Here is a 20,777-nt window from a genome sequence, read left to right on the forward strand (position 1 = left end):
CTGTCTTGGCCCAGCGGCTGGGTGACACCAGAGGCCGTGAACCCAGCCTACCCAGCCCCTGGACTCCCCTCTGGGCAGCCTCGCTGAGCAGGGAGACTCAGGACCCCCAGAGCCGCCTGTCTATCTCCTAGTTGTGTGCTTGTGTGCGACGGGGCTGGTTGGGGTGAGGAGAGTAATGTTGCAGCTCTAACTATAAATTGCACATAGCTAAAAGTGTTCAATTTAGTAAGTTTTGGTGAGCCTACACCCATGAAATCACCACCACAATCAAGATAATGGATGTGTCCGTTATAAGCGACGGCCTCCATTTGTGTCATCCCATTTTAGAGATAGGGAAATTGAGGCTTGGGTTAAAGAATGTGCTCAAGGCCTCATTTGACTGCTAAGTGACAGAGCCCAGATTCAAACTCAGATCAGCTAGACTCAAAAGTACAAGGCTACCCTCTCTGGGGTGGGGTGGGGGAGGGCATGGATCCCTGGGATGAGGTGTGGGGTCTGGGAAGCTGCCAGTGGCCCAGACAACCCAGAGTGACAGGGAGAGGTGATGTGAGCCCAAAACTCACCCAGCTTCTAGGGGTCACTGCCGCTTTGTCAACCCCCAAAGGCCCTGGAGCCAGAGGATGGGCTCCAGAGTAGGGGAGGGGTGGCTTCATGGAGGCAGACCACCTGGGCCTGCCTGGTTCTGCCTCAGTGACTGGCCCCTGCCCCCACGTGCGCCATGCCCCCCGAGGGTGGCCCATCACAGCGCAGTCACGATGCACTCTGCCCCTGCCACCCACTGTGAGCTCTGTGGAGACAAGGACCATCTCTCAGTGGCTGGCAGGTGGCAAGCACTCAGAACAAGGCTGCTGATTTTGCTGTCTGGAGGCTTGCTCCTCACCTATAAAAATAGAGGGTTAAAATCCCCTCCATGTCTGGAATTCTGCGCATGCTCTCATCTGGAAACTCTCATCCGGAAACTCGTGAGCCTCTTCTGCTGGCCAGGCCACAGGCGGAGGGCCTCAGCCTCCGGGTCTGAACCTCGTGATGGAATGTGTGCACCCTGGAGCGCGTGCCTGCATGCAGGGATGTGTGTGTATGTGTGCACAAGTGTGCCTGCATTTCCTGGGAGCATGTACCTGAGACTGCATGCGTGTACCGTGTGTGTGTGTGTGTGTGTGTGGCGTGTTTGGACCTGCGTGTGTACAGATTAGCAGGGCAGGTGGGCTGAGAGCATGATGCAATCTGACACTGGTCTTGCTCTTGCCTTCCTGCTGAAGCTCTCCCCTTCCCCCACCAGCGAGGTCCCAGCAGCCCGCTTGCTGCAGAAACTAAAGGAAGCCAAGCAAGCAAGAAGGCCTCGGTTTAGGGGAGGAGGAGTGGAAAAGACTAGGGCAGAGAGCAGTGGCTGGGTTCTCCAGACCTGGAGTCCAGGAGCTGAGAGCAAGGACAGCCCATCCCCCCATGGAGCAACTGTGAATTCGGTAAGATTTCGAGAGGAGCCCAGAGCCCAGAGCCGGGCACCACGCTTATGCCCACCGAACTCTCCTACCACTGTCGGGCAAGCCCCTCCCTCTCCAAGCCTCAGTATCACCATCAGCACAACCACCTGAAAGTCCTGGTTCTGACATCCCAGGTCACAGGGCTTCCAGTCTGAGGACTCAGCCATCCTCCCAGCTCCGGCCTCGCAGTCGCCCCAGCCTCCAGGGAGGGCACAGGGCAGGTGCCCCAGCTCCCAGGCACACGACCTCTGCTGAGAACACTCATGCCCCTGGTTCCCGGGGCCAGTCCAGCCAACCGGCTGCCAAAGAGGGACACCTGGGAAGTGAAGAAGGGGGCCTCATTCCAAGATGCCTGCCAGCTTGACCTTAGTTGACAAGGCAGGGGGCATTCTCCAGGGCTCCGGCCAGAACCATCCTGCCAGCTCCCAGTGAATGTGCCTGGCCAGCCAGGGCAGTTGCTCAGCACTAGGAACACTCTTGTGGCTCTCCAGCATCAGAGCTAGGATGACAGAGCAGTTACTATGTTTAGTGCCACACAGGCATCATTTCAAGGTGGGGGCTATTATTACCACCTGTTTACAGATGGTGAGCCGGGGCTCAGAAAATTATAAGACTTGCCCAGGTCTCAAGCTAGCATATGGCAGTGCTGGGGGATGGAAACCTACGCCATCTGCAGACCACCTGCTCTTTGCTGCTCTCTGTCCTACATGCTCTGGCATCAAGGGGACCACAGACTGTCTCCTCTTCACTTGACTTGTCTGTTGTCTAGACACTCAGTCGCGTCTGACTCTTTTGAGACTCCATGGAATATACCCCACTAGGCTCCTCTGCCCATGGGATTCTCCAGGCAAGAATACTGGAGCGGCTTGCCATTTCCTTCTCCAAGGGATCTTCCCGACCCAGGGATCAAACCCATGTATCCTGCCTTGAGCCACCTGGGAAGCCCATGAATCACCACCAATCACCAATTTTCTTTCTCTGTATATCGTGGCTACAGCCACCTGACTCTTCCTCAGGAACCCCTCCCTCACATTCTAACTCGGTCGAGCTGGGTTCATTAGTTTTTAAAAACGTTTAAAAAACATTTTTGGTTCTACCTAAGCCATAGAATCCTCTCTGACTTAGGGGTTTGCTCATTTCAGAATTGCAACTTGAACCCTTTGGCTGGCTGCCCTCATTCATGTCTGATAGAGCCAGGTTGCAATTCTACACTTTGACCAGGAGGTGCCGCTATCAGGATTCAGCCTGAACGTTCGGTTGACAGATTCAGCTCATTTCATCTACAGCCTTGGTGAGGCACAGAGGAACAATTTCTGTATCTGATGGATGAGCTGAGGGCATTGAGCGTGCTCTAGGCTACATATGGAGCTGGCTGTCAGCGGCAAATTCCTGGGGCCTGAGGATCGATTCAGGAATGCTGGGCTTTCTTGGGAATACCACCAGCGCTCCAGCAAACTCCTTCCACCAGGGAGAGGGGTCACCGGGGAATGCCTTGACTTAGCAAGTTTGAAACTCCAGTTTTGATAAGAATGTCTGGAGGTGGGAGGTAGGAAGATTAAGGAGACCTCACCTGGTGAGGCCCTGGTGACAGGCACTCACTCAAACCCTCTCCAAACAGCATTTGGTTTTGGAGCAAAGGTGAGCTCATTCATTTGTTTATTCTACTCTGTTAAAATGCCTTTGGGTACCTGGCGTATCTCAAGGCAGGGGAGGGCATACGCCACACAAGAAGGAGCCAAAGTCTGGAAGATCAACTTTGCCCAAAGTGTTTCCTCAGAAAATCAGGGCCATAGACCCTGAATTCCAGAGAGGTTATCTCCCTCCACGTGGATGCCCACAGGCAAGGCACTCACTTCAGAGGCTGTGTGCTCAGCGTTCCTTCGGATGAAGGCATCTGACAGTCTTGGCTTGCCTCCCAGGACTCACAGGACCACGATGAGATGGGGTGCTGGGAAAGTGCTTGCATAGCAGGTGAGTCTGGGACTGTCCCCCACCCCCAAGTCAGGTTCCTGGGGCCCTGGGCCCAAGTTACCATCCCAGCCAAGGGACCACACAAGCCCAGGGGAAGCAGGCAGCTGACTGGGGCACAGGTGGGTACTCAGGGGAGCTCAGGAGTGTGCTGAATGGGGGCCTCTCTCCTTTACCCACCCCAGGCCTGGCCTGGGATCTAGGTGCTCAGTGGGCAGGATTCACCAACTCACTCTCGAGCACTCAACAGAGCCAGTATTACTTGGCACAACCATGCAGCTGGCTCCACCTGGGGCAGCCCCCACCCCGACAGTCTCCCTCCCCCACCAGAACCTAAGATAGGAGGGCAGGGACCCCCACTCCTGAGCCCCCAGAATGGCAGCACCAAGTGGGTCACTCCCCCGACAGTGAGTGAATGGACCCAGGACCCCCTCTCAACAGTACACATCCTCCTAACTTTGGGGGGCTGCCCCGGGACATGTGGGTAGGCTTCCCAGGTGTCGCTATTGGTAAGGAACCTGCCTGTCAATGGAGACCTGAGACATAAGAGGGTCAGGAAGATCCCCTGAAGGAGGGCATAGCCACCCACTTCAGTATTCCTGCCTGGAGAATCCTGCGGACAGAGGAGCCTGGCAGACTGTAAGTCCATAGCGTCCCAGAGAGTTGGACACGACTGAATCTACTTAGCAGGCGCGCAGTGGAGGCAGGGTCTCAACCACTGGACTTCCAGGGAAGTCCCCCCACAGTACGCACCCTGTTACTGTTCCCTGAGCCCTGAACCTGTGTCAGCCGCGATGAGCGGAGAAACTGAAGCTTGCGAAGCTGCGAGGCTGACCCAAAGCCTCACCCAGTCCTGGAGTTGGGCCTGCCTTCAGGGCTGGGGTCTGCAGGGGCCCAGAAACCTGCCCTCTCCTGTCCCTCGTCTGGGCGTGGAGGGGAGGGATCAAAGCCCAGGACCTATTTGATCCATCCCTGGGGAAAGGACAGGTTTGTTCCTGCCCGGGAGGAGCAGCCAGACGGCGCTGTCGGGAGCAGACGCCCCCACTTCGCAGAGAGGAACACTGAGGTGGCGGTGGGGGGCGGGCACTAAGGTCACGGGACCTCCTCAGGAAGAGCTCTGGCGGGTTGGGAGAGGAGTTTCCTCCATTTCAGACTTTCCTTCCCTGGAGGGCGCAGCCGCCCAAGGGGCCAAAGGGAACAGCCACCCGGACGGCTGACATTTCCTGCGGAGCGGCCCCTCCCACAGTCCGGTGCCAGCCGGAAACCGGGCACCGCGGCCGGGCGAGGCGGCCGACCCCACCGGCCAGAGAACGCAAAGCCCCTTCAGAAGGCAGAGGCGGGCGACCGACCGCCCCCACCCCGCACCTGCAGAGGAAGGAGCCCAGCCACACCCGAGGCCCCCCGGGGCGGGCTGCCTGGAGCCCCCGAGCCCACCTGCTCCGGGAAACTGAGGCGGGGCTGTGGGAGGGGCCGAGATGCCCAAGCCCCCGGGGGGCGCGCGAGGGGCCCAAGGTTCTAGTGGAGACAGAGACGGCGGTCAGAGTGCGGGCAAACAAGATCGGGAACCGCACCCCCCGCCCCGCCGACACCCTCCGGGTTCCCGAGGTTCTCCATTTGTGGGGTTCGCGGCATAGAGAAAATTGGATCGAGAAGGAAGAAGATCCAGAAATGACCTCGGCCCGCAAAGGCGACAAGTAACCCGACCTGCTCCCCAGCGACCCCTCCCCGCCCCCGACCCGGACTCGCGCCCGGGTCCCATCCCCGCGGCCCCAGAGAGCCAGGAATCCGGTCGCCCGGCGTTCGAGCAACAGGAGTCTGGGCGTGCGCCCCCTTCCCTCCCGTCCGGCTCCGAAGCGGAGGCGGGGCTGGGGGCGCGCGGTCCCCTCCGCCTCCTCCGCTGGTCCTCGGAGGGATCCGGGCAGAGGGCGACCTAGGCTGAGGAGTGGGAAGGCGGGGGCCGCCTTACCGGGCGACCAGCGGCGGCAGCAGTCGGCGGAGCAGGGCGGGTTTCGGCGCGCATCCCGGGTTATAAGCTCGGGGCCGGGGGCAGGGCCCGGGGCGGCGGTGGCCGGGGGACAAGGCGGGGGACCGTGAGCGCAGGCCCCGCCCCCGGGGCCCGGCCCCCTCGCAGAGCCGCTCAGCGTTCGCAGCCACCTGCGGCCGGGGCGGGGCCAGGCGCGTCCCTCCCTCCTCGCGCCTCCCGCTTCCCTCCTCTCCCCGCCCCTCCTCCCCCCATCCCACCTCCTAGCCCACTCCTCCTCCCGACAGGTCCTCCGCCCAGGCCGCAGGCTCTGACCGGTCCCGGCCGAGGGCTGGCGGCTCCCCTGGGTGCGGCAGTGGCTGGAACCCGCGCAATGGACAGGGTGACAACCCCTCCTGCCAGACTTGCCGCCTGGTCGGTGGGGAACGCTCAAGAGCTTCGCGGTGGTTGTGGAATTAAAACAAAAAATCCCTTAGGCTCGTGAGTTTCAGGCCCATTTTTGTCCAGTGGCGGCCTTGCTACAGACCCCACAATTCCCTCCCTTCCCTCCACTCCAGCCCCCAGCGAGCCCCGAGCCCATTGTATTGGTGAGAAAACTGAGGTGGAGGGGATGATCCTACAAGGTCCTAGCTTCATCCTTCAGTCCAGGGCGGGTCCCTGGCTGTCTCCCCAGAGCCTGGCACCTGACTGGAGCGCACCCAGTAAATAGTGGATAAAAAAAGACTGGCTCACTGCTCACCCATTAAGCAGAAGGGAAAATTGAGGTTCACAGAGGCGAAGCTTCTTGCCTGCAAAATAAACAGTGAGTTGTGACCCCAGTCTGGCCTTCAGAAGGTTCTGTGTCAGGAGTTTCTCAGTCTGGTTTTATAGGCCCTGAAGCATCAATCACTGGAACGGCAACCCAATAAAACAGCGAGTCCCAACCTGTCAAAGGCAATGCCTGGGTTAGGACTGACCCCCAGAGGGCAGCTTCCCAAGTCCTCCCTGCCTTGGACCCTTCTAGGGGTGGGAACCCTGAAGCAGCTGTGCCGGGTTAGCCATTCAGCCGTCTTGGAAAAGAGGTAGGGCGGGGAGGGGGAGGTCATGGTAAGGAGGTTGCCCTGTCCCAGGCCCCTTCCTGCAAATAAGGAGCAGCCAGAAAAAGGGAGCCTTGGCAGAGAGGGGTGAAGGCTTAGTCACTCTCAGCTCCTCGGCTTGCCAGTCCCCTACCCACCGCCCTACGCTCCGATCTGGTCACCCAGGCACGTCAGCCAGTTGAGTAGCTGTGAGTCCTTCAGGAGGATGGAAGCATCAGACCAACTCACTAGCAGAGCTGCAGCCCTCTGTACACCCTCAGCCTCTGGCCCCCAAATCCCACGAGTGGCTGTAGTGGCCAGGTGACCCCCATGAGTTCTGTGGGGCTAGGCGACTGGGGCGACTTGAGTCACTTCCTGCAGGAAGAGAAGTGGTGGCTGGGTCCCCTTAGCCCATTCACAGGGCCACCCCTGGGCCTCACAGAGCCTCTGACCACAAAACAACACACCCTCAGGGCTCATGGAGCCCTGGGCGGTGCCTTGGCTCCTCATTACTGCCTCCCAGACCAGGGGTGGGACCCATGTCCCCTGTAGTGGGAGGGCAGAGCCCTAACCACTGGGCAACCAGGGAACTCCCTCCCGCCTGTCTTTACGTCTCCATCCTCTGACTTTGTGCTCCATCCTTGTTTCTTCCTCTAAGATGTCACTGCCCCTCAAGAAAATTGGGGAGGGTGTGGATGGATGGGGGCTCCCCTCCGTGGAGCTGTTACAGAGGAAGTGGAGGGGAAACTGAGGCAGCCAGATCTAATGTTCTCCCAAACTCTCCAGAGTCATGGTGGCCCCAGAGAGAAGCCCCATTACCCTGACCTTAGGAAGAGGGTGGAGTGGGAGCTGAGCCCCTCCAGTCTAGGATGGATGGGTGGGTGGGAAGGGGATAGAAGAGAAAATAAGATTAACAGTCCCGAGGAGGTCTGGGTGGACCTGGGCCATAACCACAACCCTCGTGGTTCTCACTAGATGCTTTTTAAAAAAAATCTTTGATTAATTTTGTATTTGGCCGAATACAACTAAGACTTCAGTTGCAGCACACAGCATCTTCGTTGCAGTACATGGGCTTCTCTCGAGGTGTGGCATGCAGGCTTAGCTGCCTGGCGCCATGTGGGTTCTTAATTCCCTGACCAGAGATCGATTGCAAGGCAGATTCCTAACCACTGAACCTCCAGGGAAAGTGAAAAGTGAAAGTGAAAGTGAAATCCCTCAGTCCTGTCCGACTCTTTGCGACCCCATGGACTGTACAGTCCATGGAATTCTCCAGGCCAGAATACTGGAGTGGGTAGCCTTTCCCTCCTCCAGGGCATCTTCCCCACCTGGGGATCAAACCCAGGTCTCCCACATTGCAGTCCCCCTTAAAAATAAAAAAATTAGCTAAGCACTTTTTTATGCTTACATTCACTTGGTTTTCACCCTATATGAAGTCACTTTTATTGTCATCCTCATTTTACAGACAGGAACCTGCAGCTCCGAGTGTGATATCTTCCCCAAGGCCACACAGCATGTGAGTGGCAGAGCAGAACTGGAATCTGGGGTCTGGAGCTCTGGCCCAAACCCTCTGCTCTAGCTCAGGCTTAAGTTGAGTTGATAGAGGAGCTGGAGTCTTGGTCCCAGGACTGTGGGGACCTTTGCTCCTGCTGCAGAACCGGCTGCAGCCCAGGGCACTGTCCCTTCCTGATGCATAGGCACTGGTGCTGTGAGGAAGGGTGAGGTCACAGCCGTCTGCGAGGAAAAGTGAGGCCCGACTGCTAGCAGGGGCTCTGCCCTCAGAGCACTGGGTGGATGGCTGCGCAGAGGCGCAGATCAAGGTGAGAATAGACTGACCTTGGACGGCTCATTTTTCCCTGTTGTTCTAGCAACATTAGTTGAAGAATTTCCTTTCCCTATCGAATTGTGTTTAGCACCTTTGTTGAAAGTTAACTGACTGTATAAGTGTTGCCCGATTTCTGGATTCCTTCTGTGCCACTCATCTATTTATTCACATCTATGTGGAAAAGTTATGAGCAACCTAGATAGCATATTGAAAAGCAGAGACATTACTTTGCCAACAAAGGTCTGTCTAGTCAAGGCTATGGTTTTTCCAGTGGTCATGTATGGATGTGAGAGTTGGACTGTGAAGAAGGCTGAGAATTGATGCTTTTGAACTGTGGGGTTGGAGAAGACTCTTGAGAGTCCCTTGGACTGCAAGGAGATCCAACCAGTCCATCCTGAAGGAGATCAGTCCTGGGTGTTCTTTGGAAGGAATGATGCTAAAGCTGAAACTCCAGTACTTTGGCCACCTCATGCGAAGAGTTGACTCATTGGAAAAGACTCTGATGCTGGGGGGGATTGGGGGCAGGAGGAGAAGGGGATGACAGAGGATGAGATGGCTGGATGGCATCACTGATTCGATGGACGTGAGTCTGAGTGAACTCCGGGAGTTGGTGATGGACAGGGAGGCCTGGCGTGCTGCAATTCATGGGGTCGCAAAGAGTCAGACATGACTGAGCGACTGAACTGAACTGAACTGATGCCAATACCATACCATCTTGATTGCTGTAAGTTTACAGTAAGACTGCAAGTCAGATAATATAGATCTTCCAATTTTGTTTCAAAACTGCTTTGACTATTCCAGGTCCTTTGTGTTTCCATTTAAATAATAGAAACAGTTTGTCTGTTTATGTAAAAAGCCTGCTTGGATTATGATTGGGGATTACAGTAAATCTGTATATCAGCTGGGGGAGAATGGACATCTTAACAATATAGAGTTTTTCAATGCTTGATCATGGTGTAGCTCTCCATTTATTTATATCTTTGTACATTCTCCAACATTTAAAAAAAAAACCTTAAAACTGTTTATTCAGAAATATTCGTGGTTGTTTATACGAGCAAAGAGGAAGAAACTCAGATCAGTCTACAATTTGAGATGATATTCACTTGTGGTGAATTCAGTTTTTGTTTTAAACCAGAAGTGTATCTCTGAGATAATGTTGAAACACATTGAGTCACAAAACAGTTCCTTTATTTGATGTGAAATCTCAGTTGAGAATCTTTTAAGGATATAGACCAGTAGGACCCAGAGCTAGAAGACCTGAAGTTTCCCTGCTGAACGTCTTTTCGTGTTTGTTGACCATCTGTATGTCTTCGCTGCAGAAATGTCTGTTTAGGTCTCCCACCCATCTTTTGATTAGGTTGTTTGTGTTTTTTTGATATTGAGCTGCCGGAGCTGTTTGCATTAGTCTCTTGTCAGTTGCTTTGTTTGCAGATATTTTCTCCTGTTGTTCTGAGGCTTTTCTTTTCATCTTATTATGGTTTCCTTTGCTGTGCAAAAGCTTTTAAGTTTAATTAGGTCCCATTTGTTTATTTTTGCTTTTATTTTCATTACTCTAGGCAGCGGGTCAAAAAAAGATGTTGCTCTGACTTCTGCCATTATGTATTCCTCTAAGAGTTTCCTGGTATCTGGCCTTACATTTAGGTCTTTAATCCATTTTGAGTTCATTTTTGTGTGTGGTGTTAGGAAATGTTCTAATTTCATTCTTTTACATGTAGCTGTCCAGTTTTCCCAGCACCACTTATTGAAGAGACCATATTTTCCCCATTGTATATTCTTGCCTCCTTGGTCAGAGATTAGGTGGCCATAGGTGTATGCATTCATCTCTGGACTTTCTACCCTGTTCCACTGATCTATATTTCTGTTGATCACAACTACAATGAGGTGTCACCTCACACTGATGAGAATGGCCATTATCAAAAACCTACAAACAATAAATGCTGGAGAGAGTGTGGAGAAAAGGGAATCCTCCTACACTGTTGATGGGAATGTAAATTGTTACAGCCTTCCCTGGTAACTCAGCTGGTGAAGAATCCACCTGCAATGCAGGAGACCCTGGTTCAATTCCAGGGTTGGGAAGATCCCCTAGAGGAGGGCATGGCAATTCACCCCAGTATTCTTGCTTGGAGAATCCCACGGACAGAGGAGCCTCGAGGGCTACAGTCCATGGGGTTGCAAAGAGTCGGACACGGCTGAACAACTAAGCAACTAAGCCTAGCACATCTACTGCGGAGAACAATGTGGACGTTCCTTAAAAAACTAAAAATAGAGCCATCGTATGACCCAAGCATTCCACTCCTGGGCTTATATCCAGAGAAAACCAGAATTCGAAAGGATGCACGCACTCCGACATTCACTGCAGCACTCTTTACAGCAGTCAGGACATGGAAGCAACCTAAAGGTCCATCAGCAGAAAAAAGGATGAGGGAGACGTGGTCCATACATACAACGGAATAGTACTCAGCGACAGAAAGGAACAAAACAGTGGCATCTGCAGAGACGTGGATGGATCTAGAGATTGTCATACAGAATGAAGTAAGTCAGAAAAGCAAATATCGTTAATACCACTTACATGTGGAATCTAGAAAAATGATATGGATGACCTTATCTGCAAAGCAGAAATCGAGTCGCAGAGGTAGCGAACAAACTTACGGTTACCAAGGGGGAAGTGAGGGGTGGGATGAATTTGGAGGGGGTGGGATGAATTGGGAGATTAGGATTGCCATATATACATATATACAATGCGTATAGGTGCCATATATACATATTGCAGGCGGATTCTTTACCTGCTGAGCCACAAAAGAGGCCCAAGAATACTAGAGTGGGTACTCTATCCCTTCTCCAGAGGATCTTCCTGACCCAGGAATCGAACCGGGGTCTCCTGCATTGAAGGTGAATTCTTTACCAACTGAGCTATCAGGGAAGCCCCCATATATACACACTGCTATGTGAAAAGTAGATAACTAATGAGAACCTACTGTACCGCACAGGAAACTCTACTCAATGCTCTGTGGGGACCTAAATGGGAAGGAAATCTAAAAAAAGAGTTATATGTATACACAACTGCTTCGCTTCTCAGTACAGCAGGAACTAATACAACATTGTAAAGCAACTATATTCCAATAAAATTAATTTAAAATGAAAAGGATCCCTGCTGCTGATGAGGTATTGTAAATGGACTAGGTGAGTGTGGACATGCTCCATTTGGGAAAGAATGTGTGGCTGTCATGAGGAGCGGCTGGAATCTGGAGCAGGAGACAGAGCTTCTTGGGGCCACAGGTATGGCTGCTCCAGAGCCCAGCTCTGAGATGGATATTTTATTGGGCACCTTGGATGACTTGCCAGGTGGAAGTCTATTCTCAGGCAAATGCCCAAGTCTTTCATTTAGAGAAGAGTAACTAATGCCTGACAGGTTGGGGCATCTCTGACGGGTGGTACAAAAGTCCTCATTTTCAACCGGAGTGCTAACAGATCCATCTTGACTCAGATGTCTGAGCATGTTTTATAGTTTTCAGTGTGTGGGTCTTGCTTCATTCATTAAATTTGTTTCTAAGTATTTTAAGGTTTTTGATACTATTGTAAGTGATGTTTAAAATTTTATCTTCCAATTGATTGTTGCTAATGTAGAGAAATACAACTGATTTTTGTATATTGGATTTGTCTCCTGCAACCTTGCTAAATTTGCTGATTAATTTTAGTAGACTTTTGTAAATACCTTAGGGTTTTCTATGCGGACAATAATGTTGACTGTGAACAGAGACAGTTGTACTTTTCCCCTCTGTTTTCTTTGTGCCTTTTTTTCTTGCCTTATTCCAACGGTGAGGACCCTAGCACAGTGTTGAATAGAATTGGTCTGAGTTGATATCCTTCACTTGTTCATGATCTTAGGGGGTCATTCATTCAGTCATTCACCATTAAGTATGATGTTAATTGTAGGTGTTTATTAGATATTTTCCACAGGTGAAAAAATTCACTTTTCTGTTTTTGTCATGAGTGGGTATTGAATTTTGTCAAAATATTTTTTTTGACATCTATTGAGATGATCATATAATTTTCTCTTTATTCTGTAAATGTGGTAAATTACATTGATTTTCAGATGTTAAAGCAAACTTGCATTCCCCAAATAATTCTATTAATATCCTAATAAAGTTTATTTTTAAGAAAAAAAATACTAATGAATTAAAATGATTTCTAAAAAGACTCTGATGGGCCCCCATCCCTCTTAGGATAAAATCTAGCACCCTGTACTTCCTTTTCTGCCCTCACCCACCACACTCCAGCAGCACTGGCCTGCTTTAGGTGTCTTCAACACACCAAGCGGTTCCTTGTTTTATGGTCTTTGCACACACACTGTTCCTTGGGGCTGCTTCTCTGACCCTTCCCTTCCTCCCACCAGGTGGTCCCTTGTCATATGCCGTCTCTCACGCTGGCACCTGGTAGACACCTAAAGTCTCCAGTGACAAAATGCAGGAGCATGGGGGCTCTGATCGCTTCTCCCCCTCCCCACTGTTTTGTTTTGTTTTCAATATTTATTTATTTGTCTGGCTGCATCTGGTCTTAGCGTGGCACTCAGATCTTCACTGCATCACGTGAGATCTTTCATTGTGACGCACAGACTCTCTGGTTGTGACGCACAGACTCTCTGGCTGTGGCTTGGGTTCAGCAGCCTCCGGCATGTAGGATATTAGTGCCCTGACCAGGGATCAAACCCGAGTCCCCTGCGTTGCCAGGTAGATTCTTAACCCCAGGACCCCCAGAGGAGTCTCCTCACTGCTGTTGCCTTAGATCACCATCCCTTTGCACCTCTACCTCCGCAGGAGACACCTCGCCTGGCATCCTGCCTAGGCTCACCGCCTGCTCTAATGCACCTTCCACATTGCAGCCAAGGTGACTTTTCTAAGGGTCAGCTCTGACTGTTGAGGTCTGTTGTCCGAACTGAAGGGCACGCTCAATGGACGTGATCTTGTTAAATCCCCCGAGAACCTATAAACATAGATGCAGCTTGTGACCATAGAGTAGGTCCTTCTTGTCCCCCATCTCTCCTCTGAGATGGGAGAGCTCTGCATGTGCAGCTCATGGAGGAGCTTGGGTGTGTAGAGACCCCAACCTTGCACCCTGCGACCGTCTCATGGTTGGCACCAGAAGCCACTTTGCTGCCGTCCAGATCTGGGCACTGGCCCCAGGAACAGGAAGTGCCCTCTGGGCTGGACCCCGGTTTGCCTGTCCTCACCTAGAGAGAACACGGAGTCCGGAGTGGTTTCTTGGAAAAGCTGCATCAGGGAGTTTAATGAGTGACCTGCAAGGCTGTTTTCCACCCCGGATGGTTCAGAACAGCCTCAGAGGTCAGGCAGCAGCCGGAGGCCGGGCAGCTGGACGTGGCTTTGGCCAATGGCAGCAGCAGCTGGAAAAGCAGAGTGGAAACACCCCTCTGGGGCCAGCTGAGCTCCCTTGGGAGGCACCTCCTCCCCTTGGCGATCATCCTGTGGATGAGGGTGGAGTGGGAAGCACAGGACTCAGCATCACAGCCTGGATTCCAGGCCGAGTCTGCCCCTGGCTGGGGTAGACTTGGAGCAATCGCTCCCTCTGACCTGCCTCTGTTTCCAAGTTTCAGATGGGAAATTTAAGAGAAGGTGGAACCAGGGTAGGGGATAGGAGACAGGGGTGGGAGGTCAACAGAACACACCCTGCTGTGGCGGCTCCTCAGGTCTGGAGCTGCTGATGTCTCTCCTCTTCATCCTGCTTCGGGCCTGCCCTCTCCTTCCCACCCTCCTTCCTCGGAGACTGGAGGCAGGGGAGCCTGGAGGCTGCGTTGAGTCCTTCTCTTCCCCTGCGTGCTGTGTGAGCTTGGCCAAGTGGCTCACCTTCTCTGAGCCTCCCTTCCTTCATCTGTGAAATAGACATACTACTTTTTTTTTTTTTTCAATCGCTGGAGTTCCTGGGAGAATTAAATAAACTCGGGTCTATAGGGCACTGAACAGTCAACAAATACTTTGACAAACACGAAGGGCCAGTGTGAGTCTGGGGTGAGGAGGCAGGAGAGAGCAGCAATTCTCACCACTCAATGCCACATCCCCAGGATTGACCCCTTCATGAGCGGCAAAGTCCCTGACTCCATAAAATATTAACAGCCCAGCAAAGGGCAGGGCTCAAGTTGTGACCCATGTGCCCTAGGGTTGCACGAAAAAAGGTTGTTCAGTCCAAGGATAGTCTTTACAGGTGGGCCCTGGACAAAGCGGGTATGAGGAGGAACTGGGAAGCTCCTCCCTCCTTTCTTCCCTCCTCCCTGGACTCTCTCATCAACCCAGCCTGAAATTCCACCATTGGCAACTTCTGTGCTTTAAGCCAGCAATTAGTGAACTATGGTACCTATTTGTTCTCATGAAGCCTGCAGGCTAAGAATGGTTTTTGCATTTGTAAATGGCTTAAAAAAAAAAAAAAAAAAAGACTGTTCTGTAACACATGAAAATTGCATGAACTTTAAAACCTAGACAGTATATTAAAAAGCAGAGACATTGCCAACAAAGGTCTGTCTAGTCAAAGTTATGGTTTTTCCAGTGGTCATGTATGGATGTGAGAGTTGGACTATAAAGAAAGCTGAGTGCCCAAGAATTGATGCTTTTGAACTGTGGCGTTGGAGAAGACTCTTGAGAGTCCCTTGAACTGCAAGGAGATCCAACCAGTCCATCCTAAAGGAAATCAGTCCTGAATATTCTTTGGAAGGACTGATGCTGAAGCTGAAACTCCAATACTTTGGCCACCTGATGTGAAGAACCAACTCATTAGAAAAGACCCTGATGCTGGGAAAGATTGAAGGTGGGACGAGAAGGGGACGACAGAGGATGAGACGGTTGGATGGTATCACCAACGTGATGGACATGAATTTGAGTAGGCTCCGGGAGTGGGTGATGGACAGGGGAACCTAACATGCTGCAGTCCATGGGGTCACAAAGAGTCAGACACGACTGAGCGACTGAACTGAACCGAACTTAAAACACAAATGAAGTGTTATTGGAAGCCAGTCACTCCTCTGTGTGTTGACTGGGACTGCGTTTGCAGGGCTATGGCCAGGGGAGAAGTTTAATGTTTTCCCAAAGGAAAAATGATTCTCTATATGGTCCTTTACTGAAGATGCTCACAGACCCCCAGTTTAAGAGAAGATGAAGGGTTAGTTGCTCAGTTGTGTCCGACTCTTTGAGATCCCACGGACTGTGCCCACCAGCCTCCTCTGTACATGGAACTCTCCTGGCAAGAATACTGGAGTAGGTGGTATTCTTCTCCAGGGCATCTTTCCAACCAAGGGACTGAACCCGGGTCTCCTGCATTGCAGGCTGATTCTTTACCATCTTCAGCCATCAGGGAAGCCTGGTTCAAAAGAAGCAAACTTTGAAATTGGGAGCACCCTGGGGAAGATTCAGTTGGGGCTGTTGGTGGGAGTCCCAGTCTAACCACTAACCAGTCACCTATCAGGCAAGGGACTGGACCCTGTTCCCTCTGAGTGTCCTTTTCTCCACCTATAAAATGCACACAGCGGCTCCTCTGTTCACCCCAGCCCAGCTGGAAGGGCTCTGTTTATGAAGTCTTATCTCCATGCATCCCTTAGTGGGAAATAACTCTGCTTTTCTTGTTGCCCAGATGAGAGGCTGGGGATGCTAAGGAGGAGGTCAGTGTCACACAACAAAGGACCCATCCTCTTCAGAAGCATGTGGAAGAGAAACAGCCTTTCTGCCAGAGGCTGTGTTTAGGGGCAGCTGGCACAGGCGATCGCTGAGCAGGGGGCTGCGGGCAGCCCGGGCAGGAAGGCAGGGAGCGGGGAGCTTGAGGAACAGCATTGCTGGGCTTCTGACGAATCCTCTCCCTGCTCACTGGAGACAGGTCCATACAAACACAGACATTCCAATCGTGTCCCTCACCAGCTCACCCCATGGAAGCCAAGACCCCTACAGGGGCCCCACAGGCCCCCAGAGTGTACCTCGCCCTCTTTGGTTTCTGATCGTACTCCACAGCCCCCCACCCCTCCCGCCGAGCAGCAGCATCCTTCCACCTGGGGTGGGGGGACACCCTGGTATTTCTCGTTCCCTCTGCCAGAATGCCCTTCTGCCGACTTCTGCACCGCTGTCTCCCTCACCTTCCTTGGGTCTCTGCTCCAACGCCACCTACTCAGTGAGGCCTACCCTGATGGCCTATTAAAAATTGCCCCCTGAACCCCCACCTTCCCAGCTGAGTTTTTCTCCCCAGCACCCTCGCTAACTGACAAATACACGTTTCACTCTTCATTTCCTTGCCGTCTATAAACCTTTGCCATGAGAACATAAGCTTCACGAGCACAGGAATTTTACGTTCACTGTCTGGCACATAAGTAGGACCTAATGACTCTCTAGTGGATGATGAAATGATCAAATGTAATTAATTCATTAAATACGTCGACTTAAAAGTATTTACAGCCTGAAAGTTGAAAGTTATGTTTTATTCAGTGGCAACTCTTAGGACTTCAAGCCTGGGAGGCAGCATCTCAAGTTAGCCTGAGAAAACTGCTCGGAGGAGGCGAGGGTAGGAGCCAGGTTATACAGAAGTTTTGCAACAAAGGGCAGGTATGCTGAACATTAAAAGACTACTGTTAAAGGAAACCAGATGTCCCAAGTTAAGGAATGGAGTGCTTTTCTGTGTATGAGAGGATGCAAGGCTCACTGAACTCAGTCCTTTCAAAGGCACCTCAGCCACCTGGGGTCAGCTTCCTGTGTTTTTCACATCCTGAGCTTCCTTGGGGCTCGCCAGCTCACATTGGAGGGCTGACATCCATGTTTACTGCTATGGCAGGAAATAGTCCATTCCTCAAATACAATTAGCAATTATTTTAAATTAAGAATTACTCTTTGCTACCAGGGATAGCTGCTGTCTGTGTGATACATCTCCTTCTACATTTAATTATCCCCACAGCCCTGGGTTGAGGGCACTCTCATATTTTCGTATTTTTGGCTGAGGAAAGTGCGCCCAGAAAGGTGCCAGGGCCACCCTATCCATAAGGAGCCTGGGCTCCATTGACTGGGAGGGCCGTGTTAGCCCCATCTCACCAGGGGACTGAACCACCAGGACCTAAAGGGTGGTGGTCTCCGTCCCAAAGCCCCTCCTTACCAAAGCAAAATAACTGGAGGAAGAAACCAAACTGGTAAACACGGACGTTTTTATGGTTTCCATACACACAGGCGCTTCAGGATGACAATGCCAGGTATGGGGGTGGGGGGCGGACAGCGGCTGTGGCCCCCGCCCCCCTCAAGTGTCTCCGGGCACTGCGTCCCGGCCCGGGGTCCCCTGGGGCTTGCGGAAAGACCGCAGAAGCCAATCAGGCTTCATTCACTCCAGCTGCCTGCTGTCTTCGCCACCTAAGGACAGCGTTTGTCACCTGCCTGCTGGGCTCCACCCCCATGGAGGAGGAAGCTAGGCGAGCTCGGATCCTCGCTGTCCTAGGGTCAAGGCTGCCGCGCCGAGGCGTGTTTGCTGAAGGTCTCGCTGACGCACGAGGACAGGAGATGACGTCGCTTGCCACAGCTGGTGGCATGGGCAAGGGCACCACCTGGGTGGCGGGGGAGGCGGGGCGGGGTCCGGTCCTCTCTGTCCCCATCCCCGGAAGTCGCTGCCCCTGCCGCGGCCCTCAGTAGGGGTAGGGGGACACGGCGATGAGCAGGACGAAGACGCTCTGGTGGCGCGGCGCCGCGGCGCGCACGGTGAGCCGGTAGAGGCCGGCGCGGGTGAGCGCGCGGCGGGTGTAGACCGCGCCATGTCCGGCGCGCAGCCGGCGCAGCGCGAAGGGGCTGCGCGGGTCGGGCTCGAGCACGCTGAGCTCCGTGCGGTTGGCTGGGATGCCGGCCTCGGAGAAGGCGGCCAGGCGGGCCACGTCGTGGAGGGCGCGCACGCCCAGGGGCAGCGGCAGCAGCTTGTACTGCAGCGTGGAGGGGCCGCCCGAACTGCAGTCCTGTGAGCAGCGCCGGAAGCACGTCCTGCGGGACAGACAGACCGACCGACTCCGGGTTGCCGTTGGCGTGCCCCGCCGCCCGCATAAAGCAGACTCCACCCCCAACTCCCGCAGTGCAGCTGTGAGCTGCCCGACCACCACCTCGCGCGCCCCATGCCTCTACAAGCGGCACTGTTAGCCCATTTTAGAGAGCAGCAAACTGAGGCCTCAAGAAACCAGAGACCTGCCCTTTCCCACCAGAACAGGTCCCCCATCAGTGATAAGCCCTCTGGGCACTCCGGAACCCCAGAACTGGCTTTGCATTTGCAGCGGGGTAAGGGGGGCTTCTCTCGTAGCTCAATTGGTAAAGAATCTGCTTGCAATGCGGGAGACCAGGGTTTGATCCCTGGCTGGGGAATATCCCCTGGAGAAGGAAATGGCAACCCACTCCAGTATTCTTGCCTAGAGAAACCCATGGACAGTGGAGCCTGGTGGCTACAGTCCATGGGCTCGCAAGGAATCGGACATGACTTAGCGACTAAACCCTCATCACCCCCAAGGGGGTTCAGCCTTGCCAAGGGCACCCACTCTGTCTCGCCCACCCTGCTGCAAGCCTCAGCCTGCTGCTCCTGCTAAGTCGCTTCAGTCGTGTCCAACTCTGTGCGACCCCATAGACAGCAGCCCACCAGGCTCCCCCCTCCCTGGGATTCTCCAGACAAGAACACTGGAGTGGGTTGCCGTTTCCTTCTCCAATGCATGAAAGTGAAAAGTGAAAGTGAAGTTGCTCAGTTAGGCTTCATGATTCATAGAGCCCCGGGCAGGTCACCACCCAAAATCCTTGCCCTGACGGCTGCAGCTCCTGCCAGCCAAGGCCCCTTCGTCTGTGCATCCTTATGAGTATCTGTAGCCACAGTGAGAGACCTGGAGGGAACATGTTTTGTGTTTGTGTGGCTGTGTGTGTTTGAGTCCTCGGGTTTTGCGTGGGGTTCTGGGTGGAGTTTATGCGCCTGCGTGTGTGTTCCTGTGTCCGCTTTCCTGAGTGGACTCACGTGTTCCCACGTGTCTCTGTGTGTCCATGCCCCAGCACCCCTGCCTCCCAGTTCTCTCCTGGCTCTGGCCTTTCCCTGCGCTCCGTGCTTAGCGGGCGCAGTGCTGTGCAGGAAACGATAACGGTTCAAGTGAGTTTACATCCCAAACAGCTGCGCGAAGAGTGCTTTTCTTGATGGCATGTTGCCCCTGAGCTTAGGAGCCCCGCCCAGGAGTTCTGGCAGGGTTGACCCTCTGGCCCGAGACAGGGCCTTCCTGGAGAAGGAGGAGTTGGGCTCTCCAGGAGCCAGAGCTGCCCAGCTCTTGGCAGACCATCTGCCCCCACCCCCCCACCCCCAACCGGCTCAGCCCTTACCCGGGGCTGGAGCCCTGCCGGTAGGTGGCAGGACATGGTGTGTCCACACACTGGTAGCTGCCACGGGTGTTGAAGCACATCTGGCCAGGCCCGCACTCGATGCCGTCCTCCTCACACTCGTTGATGTCTGGGCAGGCAGGTGGGTGAGGAGAGCAGGGTGAAGACATGGGGCGAAGGGGAAAGAGCCCAAGGCAGGAGCCAGGAGGTGTGGTGGGGAGGGGCGGGTTAGGTGGGAGAGCGATGCCCTCAGAGGACAGCGAGGTGGGCAGCCCCTTGCCCGGTCCCCAGCCAGCCTGACACTGTGACAGCCCAGCTGGCAGGCCCCTGGTACCTCCCCTTCTCCCCAGGTGGGCACTCTGGGGCCGCCGAGCCTGGAGCTGGCGTAGAAAGGCTGAGGGAGACGATGACTGCCCTAGGACCCCGAGAGGCCACGGCCAGTGATCCTTCTCTGCCTCCCCATCCCCGTAGGAGCTCCACGCTCTCAGAGGCCATTCGGTGACCCCCACAGTAGAGTGAGGCATGGCAACTGGTGAGGCAGACACGGGGGTTCCTGCTTTATAGAGAAGCGGCAGCTTGACCCGCTGCAGAGCACCTTAGGGGAAATGTGCTGGCCTGTGGCTTAGAGGGCTTCCCTTCTACTCCCATCAGCAGCCGCCTTGCTGAGCATGGGCTCTGTGCCCACCTTCCTCCTCCAGACATTTATTGGAGGGGCCGTGTGAGCCCCACCTCGCCAGGAGGCCGAGACACAGAGAGATGAAGTCAGTTGTCCAGGGACACACAGCCCAGCTGCGTTCAGAGCCTGTCCGCAACAACTTCTTAGCTCCCGCTGGGAGTGTGGGTCCCGCTGTGGCTCTGGCCACCTGGGTGGGGGGCAGCACGTACCCCTTCCCTGCCCCTCCATCACAGGGGATGGTTGAGAGGGGACTGGAGAGAGCAGCCTGGGTGAGAGACGCCCCTTCCTGCTCACCCTGGCAGTTCTTTCCGCTGGGGAGGAGGCGGTAGCCTGCGGGGCAGAGGCACTGGTAGCTGCCCTCTGTGTTTCGGCAGGAGTGTTGGCACAGGTTCTTCACACGGCACTCATCCAGGTCTGGCCCCGGGGCGGGGTAGGGGGGTGCAGGCAGAGAA

General features: G+C 53.9%; 2 protein-coding genes across 8 annotated transcripts in view; both read right to left on the reverse strand.

The window, feature by feature from the left end:
- Nucleotides 1–6,269, reverse strand: part of ASS1 (argininosuccinate synthase 1) — a 52,138-nt gene extending 45,869 nt beyond the window's left edge. The window contains exon 1 of one of the 2 annotated variants that reach the window (XM_042245529.1): nt 6,170–6,269. In XM_042245529.1, the coding sequence (XP_042101463.1) occupies nt 6,170–6,173 (4 nt within the window). In that variant the 5' untranslated portion in view covers nt 6,174–6,269. Of the gene's footprint in view, nt 1–5,415; nt 5,454–6,169 lie in introns of those variants that run through there. The other variant, XM_027966282.2, reaches the window with a different exon arrangement.
- An 11,196-nt stretch (nt 6,270–17,465) lies between these two features.
- The window catches only part of HMCN2 (hemicentin 2), a 172,512-nt gene continuing 169,200 nt past the window's right edge, over nt 17,466–20,777 (reverse strand). For 5 of the 6 annotated variants that reach the window (XM_027966283.2, XM_042245526.1, XM_042245524.1 and 2 more), the window contains 3 exons: nt 20,620–20,739; nt 19,653–19,779; nt 17,466–18,296 (listed from right to left, as the gene is read on the reverse strand). In XM_027966283.2, coding sequence (XP_027822084.2) covers nt 17,951–18,296; nt 19,653–19,779; nt 20,620–20,739 — 593 coding nt within the window. In that variant the 3' untranslated portion in view covers nt 17,466–17,950. The remainder of the gene's footprint in view (nt 18,297–19,652; nt 19,780–20,619; nt 20,740–20,777) is intronic. The other variant, XM_042245525.1, reaches the window with a different exon arrangement.

Source organism: Ovis aries, chromosome 3 (genome assembly GCF_016772045.2).
Source record: "Ovis aries strain OAR_USU_Benz2616 breed Rambouillet chromosome 3, ARS-UI_Ramb_v3.0, whole genome shotgun sequence".
NCBI lineage: Eukaryota > Metazoa > Chordata > Mammalia > Artiodactyla > Bovidae > Ovis > Ovis aries.